The following is an 11,308-nucleotide window of genomic DNA, read 5'->3' on the forward strand; positions in this document are numbered from 1 at the left end:
GAATAACTGTTCAGAATAACTCTTCTTTAAATGGGCGTTACCCCATGGCAATCTTTACCAAAAACCGTTCAGAAAAATTTTGTTTACTTCTATCGCGTTCACTCCCATTACCAAATGCTACTTGAATACTTCAAGTCATGGTTGTCAAAATCGCGATCCTGATCGTATGATCATACAGTCCTACGATCCTAGGTATGAAAAACGAACCGGATCGTAAAAGGATCGTATTTGGAATAGGATCGTAAGATCTTAGGTATGATCGTAGGATCGGGATCAGATCCGATCCGATCCTACATTCACTTGATTTTTTTTTTGCTGCAATTGAATTTTTTTTACTATTTTATGTCTTTTACCCTTTACCAATTTACCATTTATTTGTATTGTGGCTTATAACTAATATTTCGAAGTTTTTATAACTTTTGAACGAAAAATTGAATGTTTGAAATATTTTTAATGATTAAAAATTATAAATTAAAATTATATTTTATTTTGTGAGATCTTAGGATCCCGATCCCGATTTTACGATCCCGGTCTTGCAAACAAAAAAATGATCCTATATATGATCCCGATATAAGATCCCGATGTTGATATCCTTGCTTCAAGTATTTGAACACACTATTTTGAATGGGCTAAGTTGTGAAAATAAAAGCCGAGGGGAGGCCCAGATCTCACACGTGCCGCGAGAATAATTCTCGCACGTGGTAACACACCATTCAGCTCTTCGTTGCTCGCCTCTCGAACCCCCCAAACTTCGTCGCACAAATCACCTTCCGATTTCCTCCGGCACCTAATTTATATAGAGAGAAGCAGCGGAGATATAATCACATAACACACGTTGTTTCTTTGGTTCCGCATTACTCATCGATTGGTCATGTATCGTTCCGCAGCTTCGAGAATTAGAACCCTAAAGGTAAGTGATGTTTCATCAATCATTTGAATGAATAGAGAACAATTTGATTTTGAAGCAATTATATATCCGACTGATTCGAATTTTCGATTTTTCATGTTTTGCTTTGTCGAATCATGTTTTTAGCTGCATCTTAGGGGTTCTTAGATCTGATCGTGATATATTTTCCACTCTTGCAGTTTAATGATCTGTGTGTATCCGCAGTAAATTTACCATAAGAACTAGAAACAACGATTATAAAACGAGAAATGACTCAGTAAGATAAAAATGAGAAATGATCATATGGTTTTCTATTTGCTTTGAGTAAATCAAGAATCAATATTTCAGTGAAATGTGTGAACAGAACAGATTACATTCATATAAGCAGAACATACACAACAAGATTCGTGGAGGTAAATAAAGTTTTGTTGCACTTGCACAAATACCTTACATGATGTGGTGTGGTATTATATCATTAGTTACTCTATTCTGTTAGCTATGTGCAGTTAATCCAAGGAAGACAATTGTAGAAAAAGATAATTTAAACACTATTGTATCCCATTATGATCTAAAAACACCTCACCACAACCTTTTATCATGCTAGTATAAAACCTAATAGATCACAACCCCAAACTTTCAAATTCTTCATGACAACTACAAGAAACTCTCAAACAAAAATAATCAAAATGCAATGGGGATCAGATCCCTATTCAAAGAAATTATATGCTTCACTTGTAATGGACAAAAAATCTAACCTTAAAATAAAAAAGATCAGAAGTCTTTCCATGTAAAACTATTAATCTGCTGACATTGTGATATGCTATAGAGCCGTGCAGGCAATAGGACAGGCAATAGGACGCTTGCCAGGTTTTCAAGCTCAAGTGCTGTTGCAGCCAAGTCATCATCAGGGGGTCTTTTTAGCTTATTTACAGGAGGAAGTGGTTCATCATCTCCTCCTTTAGACTTTCCCCTTAAGGGCATTGAACTCCCACCTTCTTTACCTGATCATGTTGAACAGGGAAACACAAAGATAACTACTCTCTCAAATGGAATCAAAATCGCCTCAGAAACTTCACCAGTATGTCAATTGTCAGCACTTTATATACATATGTCCAACTGTTATATATAACCTGTATGATTGATCTTAATTCTCTTTTTGTTATAGAACCCTGCTGCATCTATTGGCTTGTATGTTAACAGTGGCTCAATCTATGAAACACCAGCTTCATATGGAGCCACACATGTTCTTGAACGCATGGCTTTCAAAAGCACACTTAATAGGAGCCACTTGCGTGTTGTGCGTGAAGTGGAAGCAATTGGTGGAAATGTGACAGCTTCTGCTTCAAGGGAACAAATGGGTTACTCATATGATGCTTTGAGGAGTTATGTTCCTCAAATGGTGGAGCTACTTGTTGACTCTGTAAGAAATCAAGCTTTCTTGGATTGGGAGGTCAAAGAACAGGTGCTTGTTTACTTGTTTCCTTTTCACTTTATTTCTTGTCATTTATCTTTTTGAAACTTGTCTTTTACGTATTTTATGATTAAAAACATTAATTTATACAGATTGAGAAGGTGAAGGCTGAAATTGGTGAATATGGCAACAATCCTGAGGCGTTGTTGTTGGAAGCTATTCATTCAGCTGGATATGCTGGTGGACTTGGGAATCCTCTTCTTGCTTCAGAAGGCTTAATCAATAGAATAAACAGTACAGTTTTGGAGGATTTTGTAGCTGTGAGTCTCACACCTTGTATTTTTTTGTTATTTTATGCATTTAACAACTAGAGTATCTGGTATTAGTATTACAATCATCCTTTTTATTGATTCCATGTGGATTTTGTTCCTGAAAAAAAAATGTTGCTTGAAATTTTTTAGGCAAACTATACAGCTCCTCGAATGGTACTTGCTGCATCAGGAGTTGAACACGAGGAACTGTTGAAATATGCAGAGCCTCTTCTCTCTGATTTGCCAGGTGGCACTCAGGTTGAGGAGCCGAAATCAGTGTATGTTGGTGGTGATCACCGTGTTATGGCTGACACAGGGGTGGGTGTGTCTTTTTAGTCAAATTGTGTATCCTTTTTTATTGACTAAATTACCCTTTGTCATCCTGATGTATTGACTAAATCACCCTTTGTCAATTCTCATACAGAGAACTAGTTTTGCTCTTGCATTTGAACTTCCTGGTGGCTGGCTTAAGGAGAAGGAAGCCATGACCTTGTCAGTTCTTCAGGTATCCTTTTTTTTTTTTTTTTTTTTTTTTTTTTTTTTTTTTTTAAATTTATCAACCAATTTTCTTATTCCTTTTATTTATTTACCAATAAGCATCAGGAATTAATATTTTATGATTTTATCTACTCAGATGCTAATGGGAGGAGGTGGATCTTTTTCAGCTGGTGGTCCTGGAAAAGGGATGTACTCGCGTCTTTGTGAGTTGCTTCTTCATATTATTATTATTATAAAAACTAGTTATCATAATTCACATACTAATTTTAATTTTTAATGTATTTTTTCGGATTATTATTGCAATCAGATCTTAGAGTATTGAATGAATACCCCGAGATTCAATCGTTTTCAGCATTCAACTCTATCTATAATCACACTGCCTTATTTGGAATCCAAGCTACCACAGTAAGTAGACATCAGTAAGTTTTCAATTATTTTATTTAGGTGATTATTTATTTATTTATTTAATTTTAAATCCATGTAGAGTTCTGATTTTGTATCGAAAGCCGTTGATATAGCAGTGAAAGAACTCATTGCAGTTGCCACCAACGGAGAAGGTAAGCTATAATATTCCATAGTTGAACTTCTTATTAAGAAATAGCAACCTACTTTCATTGATTTATTTATTTTTTTTTAAAATTTAATACAACATCATAATAAATAAAAAAAGAGAAAGTAGATTGCTATTTCTTGCATATAGTCAAAGTTACTAATATGTAATCTTACAGTCAACCAAGTACAGCTGGAGCGTGCAAAGCAGTCAACTAAGTCTGCTATTCTGATGAACCTTGAATCAAGAGTATGCAAATGCAATTTAGCTTGGGTTTGACTAGTCAAACAAATTTCTTTATATATTTAATTCACTTTTTGATTTATCTTCACTTTCAGATGGTTGCTTCAGAAGATATTGGCAGACAAGTATTGACCTATGGAGAAAGGTATTTTACTTCAATAATATTATTCTGTCTGTCATCACCTATTAAATATTTTAATATTTTCAATTTCAATTAGGAAACCTGTGGAGCATTTTCTGAAAGCTGTGGATCAAGTATCAGCCAATGACATCACTTCCATTGCAAAAAAGCTTCTTTCTTCCCCTCTCACCATGGCTTCTCATGGGAATGGTAATTTTATTTTCCACTACAAATACCAATGTACTTTCAAATTCAAGCATTTGTTTTTCTTATATCATCCTACTTCAATTTTTTCTCATCACCGCATTTTACTTGGGAAAAGTTACCCAGTTATAAAAACATTACAAGTTTTTTTATTTTAAAAGCACAGTGCTATTAAGCCTTTTCAACTACAAATCATGCTCTTTTTATGATATTTATCTGACTCTCTACATAATTTCTCATGTTTTGGCAGTTATAAATGTACCCACCTATGACTCGATCAGCAGCAAATTCCATTAATGTGCCAAAATCGGCTTCTTCACCTTGTGAATCTTTTGAGGTATAAATATGGATGGATTGCAACCATATTTACAGATGCCTTTCGCCTTATGAAATAATAAGTTAAGGCAACCATCAATTTTTTAAAAAGCTTGATATGTATTATTACATGTAATTTTTTTGGAGTTTTTGAGTGGGCTATATATATATCCCTTGTTTCAAATAACGAATGTATCACGAAAGAACTAAAACAAGTTGCGATCAACATGGCATAACTGGTTGTACTGGGTATTGGACTAAGAATGAGACCGATGTCAGTGAGATAAAAATTGCACTATAAGCGTATATTAGTCCAACATTTGATTAAAGTAAAAGTAAATCTACCAATGTAGGGAGTGTTAGATTAGTCCTTTGAAGTTGGTGCACCCACCTAATTATGAAGACCATGAAATAAAATAAGTTTACGATTTAAAATAAGTTCAAATATGCCTGTGTCGGATCCTCATATTGCATTTTGAACAATCTAACAAGAATATTATACTATTCAGTCGGATCCTCATTGCATTTTGAAAAATCTGACAAGAATGTTATACTGTTCTATTCTGTCATTTTTTTTAATGTTGTAATTAAGAATTGAATAATTTGAAAATAGATAGATATAGTTTAGTGGTGAAGGGTTTAGTCCAAATTGATTTTAGCCATATAGTCAAACGACGCTCAAATGTTCCAGATTGTTATTGAATATTCTGAAACATCATGTAAGCTTAGGGAAGATTTTAGAACATACCAAAAAACCCTATAGTATTTTAGAACATCATTGAATATCATGTAAGGTTATGGAACATTATATATGATTATGGAAAAACTTGAAATGTCTAAGACTTTTCTAAAACGTTGTAAAGTGTTCTAAAAACATATGGAAGCTTGCAATAGACATGTATTATGGTAGATGATTCTAGAAGAGTCATGCATATGCTAAGTAAGTAGAAAAGTCTAGAACCTTCCGAAAAGAAGGCGAAAGGTTAGGAAACCCCTATAAATACATGGAGCTTGTTTGCTCCTAACCATCCAACATCCAATAAACAATCTAATAAAAGCTAAGGTGTTGTTTGTTTTTTAAAAGTTAAAATGTCTGCAGTTTGCGGACTACAACTGCAATAGACATGTATTATGGTAGATGATTCTAGAAGAGTCATGCATATGCTAAGTAAGTAGAAAAGTCTAGAACCTTTCGAAAAGGAGGCGAAAGGTTAGGAAACCCCTATAAATACATGGAGCTTGTTTGCTCCTAACCATCCAACATCCAATAAACAATCTAATAAAAGCTAAGGTGTTGTTTGTTTTTTAAAAGTTAAAATGTCTGTAGTTTGCAAACTACAACTGCAGCAGGGGCAGAGCATTTATAGGGCCAGCAGGGGCTCTGCACCCCCCCCCCCCCCCCCCCCCCCCCTCTTCTAAAATTTGGGTTAGAAATAGCCTCTTGTAAATATAGGCCTACTATTGTCAACTTTGGGCTATGGCCCCTCCCAATCAACTCTCCAATAGACGAAGCCCAAACCAATTGACTAGTTAGAAGTCAAAATCGATCTTCCAATCATCCCTAAACCTTTTGCAGTCGGCAGTTCCGCTTCTACCCCATCTTCGTTTGCTATCGCTTGGATGCCTGCACCTGGACACCACCGTAACACCACTGTCGATGTCCACAGTTCACCGGAAATCAGGTATTCTCTCCATTTTTCTTCTACAGTTCTCTCTATTTCTGTTAATAGAAATTTGAAAGTAAGAAAGAATACAAATCTGTTTGTTGACTTTGATCGAATTTAGAGTAAAAACTAAAAACTATATGTTAACAGAATCAAATACAAGCAACATTTTATCTAACCTTTCAGAAAGAATACGAATTTGATGAAGCCATATTTGAGATTTGACCAATTTAATGGAAATGCTAGAACTGTTTCTACATACAATATGAAACAAGAGGCATAAGCTTTTGATGGAAACTCTTTGGTTGTATAACGATTTTCCACCAAGTGTGCTAGTATCTTGAAATTTGATATCACAGTATACATTTCTAATTGTAGAAGAGTTGACTTCAAGAATCAAGAAGATCAAAAAGTCTTCAATTTGAGCATGTAGACAAACATTGAGTTCCAATAGAACCTCATTCTAGAAGTGAGAATTCTTTTAAAAATTATAAAATCCTTTTTTATTGAATCAATCAAGTTCTTTATAGATTTAGTAGGAAAAAAAAATCATTTATTGACTTATCTATCTACACCAAACCCACTGAAACTATTAATGAATTGTTGTAGTTTTTTTTTTTTTTTTTTTTTTTTTTTTTTTTTTTTAATTTTTTTTTTTTTATTTTTGTATAAAATAAACTGATGAGTGATGAGTTGTGTCTAATTTTTTTTTTTATTGAGTGATATGTTCCTCCATTTTGATTTTTATAGATACAAATCATACAATCATGAGAAAGATGAAAGTCATTGATTATTTGGTGTATTTTGGTTAATAAACTGTTGAAGTTTTTCGTAAGTTGTTTTTCAATGTATTTTTGGTGTTTATTTGCTAAAAAAAGTGTTTTTGTTTTAAACCTTGGCAATTAATCTGATTTCAGAAATTAAACCTAGAAAAGAACCGATTTCAGAGAATATTTCATACATGTGAAGAAGAAGATGAATCTGACTGATGGCGGTTGTTGTATTGGGGAGAGGTCGCTGATGGTTGTTGACGTTGGGGGAGACGCAGGTCATGACGACAAAAGGAAGTTCTTACGCAGGCAACGACGACAAGGAAGGTGATGCTGACGACTGTGAAGAAGGTGCAAGAGATGGAGTCGACAGAGGAGGAAAAGAAATGCGTGTGTTTTGTGGGAGCCGATGGTCAGGACGATATTTGTGAAAGACAGCGTGTTTTTTTTAATATCACTCTGCAGAGGTCGCACAGACACAAGCCCAAGTCTGCTTGGGGAAGAGGGCGCACATACCTTTTTAGATCTACGGGGTTCTAAAAAACAAACACTCTGCAAGCCTTAACGTCTGCGCGCTGTCTGCGTGGCGCAGACAAAAGAGGTCAAGAAGATCTGCAGGAAAAAAACAAACAACACCTAAGTGTAGTGGTCTCTCAAAGCATAATATCTTCTTAAGTTGTCTTAATAAAAAATGTTGGTGTTTCCTATATAAAGAGTTATGCCCAACAATATATATATATATATATATATATATATATATATATATATATATATATATATATATATATTGTTAACTAGTGATTTTTTTATATCGTGAGTGGTGTGTGACTCTACAAGTTTGGTGTCAAAACAAACTTGTTTGGTATTATTAAGGTATTACCAACACACAAAGGGTGATGTCCAAGTCGAGGAATAAAGAAACTCAAAAGCAACAACTACAACACATAGGAAACATATATGATGTCCTATTTACACGAACATGACTAATGGGAGGTCACTGGTGGAAAAAAAAATATCCTTAGAAAAAGGTGTTAATGTCGCTTTGCATAAAAGGAGAATCAAAGTAGGTAAAACGATGTTTGCCTTGAGAACTACAAGCAAAGAAATGATTGAAACTTTAATACATAAGGATCTTTAACAAGCAAACATAATAAATGAAATAAGAATAAATAATCTGAACACCACACATCCAAGCTGGTTGAAGGTCGTCAATTTTTATCCAAGCCTATCACTTACTTATCACTGGTGTTGCATATAGATGACTATCACATGGTATTAGGGATGAATTTCTTAGACAATGCCCAACTCTGGTCATTTGAGAAAGATGATACTATACATATCATTACGGGAGGGTTCAATAATTCACATTGTACTTTTGAAGAGAAATATAGTAAGGTCCCAAATCTTATCAAATATGCAACTCAACAGAGGTCTAAAGAAGAATAAAACAAAATAATGAAAACCTTAAAAGATGAAGACCTTCTCTCGAAGACACTTTCCAAAGGAGATTAAGAATATAAGGTCACCAAAGTTGCATAAAAAGTTGCAGCTGAGATGAAAAATGGGTCATATGATGGAATAATTGGATAAGGCAAACAAAATAAAAAACACATTGATTCTTAAGTGGGAAGTTAACATTCCTCATCCGAGTGACATCTAATCATGATGATCAGATCAAGAAGGGATCACATCATAACCTATTAATATTGAGGGAATTAGCTATGGCTTACAAAAGAGACAACCCAACTACATAAAAGTTTTCCAACGGGAGGCATATGGGACTATAAAAGATAGTTCAACAGGGCTACAAACAATTGCTTGGTACAACAAAAGACAACCAACCATATCATTCTCAATTACGGAAACAAAGTACAAATTAACGAGCGCACAACTTAGGAAAAACAAATAATGTGGTAAAGAGAAAGTGCCAAAGTAAGAAGTCAAGATGAGACACATCAAGATTAATAACAAACTAGAAGATGTGTCCACGAAAGGGTCGAGTATCGAGATTTTGTTGTTAGCTCAACATGGTGTGGTAAATAGGAGCTAATGTTGAGGGAAAGTGTTGAAGGACCACTACTAGCCTAATAGAGCTTAGCCCTTTAGCTAAAAGACATTAAAACACTATAGAATTCTCTAGAATATTATAGGACATCATTGAAGACCGTGGAAAGTTATGAAACATCCTAGAAGACTGTGGAAGACCCTAAACCCTGGAATGTCATCTGTAGAACATGGTATAATATTTGAGAAGCATTTGGAAGCTTTTAATACACATAATATGTTTTGCTTTGTGAATATCTATACCTAATAAAAAAGCCTACCGGTAATGATTAATCTCCTGGGTCGTTAAAATAAAACGAGTCAAGGTCAAAATATTATCTGTTTAATTTCTATACAATTTGAGTATATATATATATATATATATATATATATATATATATATATATATATATATATATATATATATATTCAATAATTAGTTGTTTAGAAGTGGAACCAATCTGTGGCCTTTGAGACTCGGTGAGTATTCCCTCTGGAGATATTTATATCTATCCACCTATTTATAAAAGCATGGATGGATGAGAAGAAAATTGTTACATGGATTTCATCAAAATTCATAGGTTCCATTAGTGGCCTAAGAGATTTAGAGTACTCCAATTAATTTTTTAGAAGGTCACGAACTATAGTATTAATAAAAATAAAGTTAGTATTGCTTGCTTGTTTATATGTGAAAGTTGAAATTAAAGTATTGCGAAAAAAGAAAAAAATGGATAAAAGTTGTAAAAAAAGATAATAAAATAGAAAAAAGTGGAAAAAGAGAAAAAGCTCAGCAAAAATATAAAAATTTCAATAAATTTAGTTATATTTTTAGGATAAATATCATATATAGTATTTTTTTTTAATGTCGTGTCACTTGGAATTTGATAATAACTTTTGAAACAAAATGAGGTAAATAAAAGAGCATATGTGGTAGGAATGCAAAAATGAATGTTATTTAAAATAAGTGAGGAACATTTATTAGGATTGTTAATATTTAGGATTTGGGAAGTACTTAGGTTTTCTTTATGCATTATTTAAATATATTTTAGCTTTATTTTGGCTAATTACAAAAATATTTGGTATTTATAAAGTATAAATTCTATTCTGTAGCAAAAAAAAAACGTTTTCAAGGAAAAGGACTAAACTTTGACAAAGATGGAAACTTGGAGGTTGGAGCATTCATTAAGAGGAAATTGGAGAAGAATCGTGCATAAAGAAGTTCCCACGTTGTGGCATTCTTTGGTCCATGACGTGGAGACGTAGAACCTTCCAAATCATTTGCGAAGAGACTTGGAGCATATGCATTTAAAGTGTCTCCCATGTCGTGGCGAACATTTTTCCTACAAAATGGAAGGTAATATATGGCATATATATATATATATATATATATATATATATATATATATATATATATATATATATATATATATATATATATCGACCTTTAGGTCGAATTTTTGAAGGTGCTTCAAAGACCTGCTACTTAAAGCGTCTAAAAACTTATAAGAAACCTTAGAAGGATGAGTTTCAATTGGAGAATAAGGATTAAAGTGAATTAGATTGAAGAACATCATTGTTCATTCGGTTTCTTTGTTTTTACCATGTCTAACTTAGTTTACTCTTTGATTATTTGTGTTTCCACCATGATTATGGACTAATACCTTTTAATTGTGTTTTTTAACTTGTGTTTGAAAGATCAATAATCCTAGCATGTTAAAGTTCTATTCTTTATGTCATTTCCTACGATTTGGCATAGTTAGATAATCACTCTTATTGCATGAGCTTGATATCTTGTTGTTTATGAACATTGAATTGCTAGATCTAGTGATTAAATAAATCATAGAGTTAGGTAGTAAAGATAGTATCCTTGATTGTGATAGAGAGCATTATTTATTCATAATATTTGCTAGATTTGCTTGTTTTGATCTTAGATGGGAAATCATTAAATTTATCATTCATAGTCAAAATAATCGTTAAAATCAATGTAGTGTTGTGCTAAATCATTGCATAGTAGTTCATGGAATGGTAAGTACTAGGAAATGGAACATAATAACTAGTAAGTAAATAATTTGGTAACCTCCATACTTAATCCATTAGAAATCAACCATAGTAAAATGTGAAATTAAGAACTAAACAAAAGTACTCTTTTATCCTTGATTAAAAATCGTTTTTTAATCAATTGTTTCACTTTAAAGTATTAATTAATTTTACTTTAAAATTCCATTCCTTATATTCAACCCCTTATATATTTTATTATATTACTACATGACTAGGTACACTGTCTATTATGTT

The 11,308-nt window shown here is 33.0% G+C and overlaps 1 protein-coding gene across 1 annotated transcript; it reads left to right on the top strand.

The window, feature by feature from the left end:
* The first annotated feature begins 672 nt into the window (after window positions 1–672).
* LOC145054710 (mitochondrial-processing peptidase subunit alpha-like) lies at window positions 673–4,775 on the top strand. Its single transcript, XM_079002968.1, has 13 exons — window positions 673–910; window positions 1,713–1,964; window positions 2,052–2,348; window positions 2,450–2,617; window positions 2,759–2,926; window positions 3,033–3,113; window positions 3,243–3,309; window positions 3,414–3,511; window positions 3,591–3,663; window positions 3,835–3,905; window positions 3,995–4,044; window positions 4,118–4,230; window positions 4,475–4,775. The coding sequence occupies exons 1-13, from the start codon at window positions 872–874 to the stop codon at window positions 4,519–4,521; spliced, it is 1,524 nt and encodes a 507-aa protein (XP_078859094.1). The 5' UTR covers window positions 673–871; the 3' UTR covers window positions 4,522–4,775.
* The last annotated feature ends 6,533 nt before the right edge of the window (window positions 4,776–11,308 follow it).

Source organism: Lactuca serriola, chromosome 5, assembly GCF_051521515.1.
Source record: "Lactuca serriola cultivar US96UC23 chromosome 5, Lser_US96UC23_V15, whole genome shotgun sequence".
Classification (NCBI taxonomy): Eukaryota; Viridiplantae; Streptophyta; class Magnoliopsida; order Asterales; family Asteraceae; genus Lactuca; species Lactuca serriola.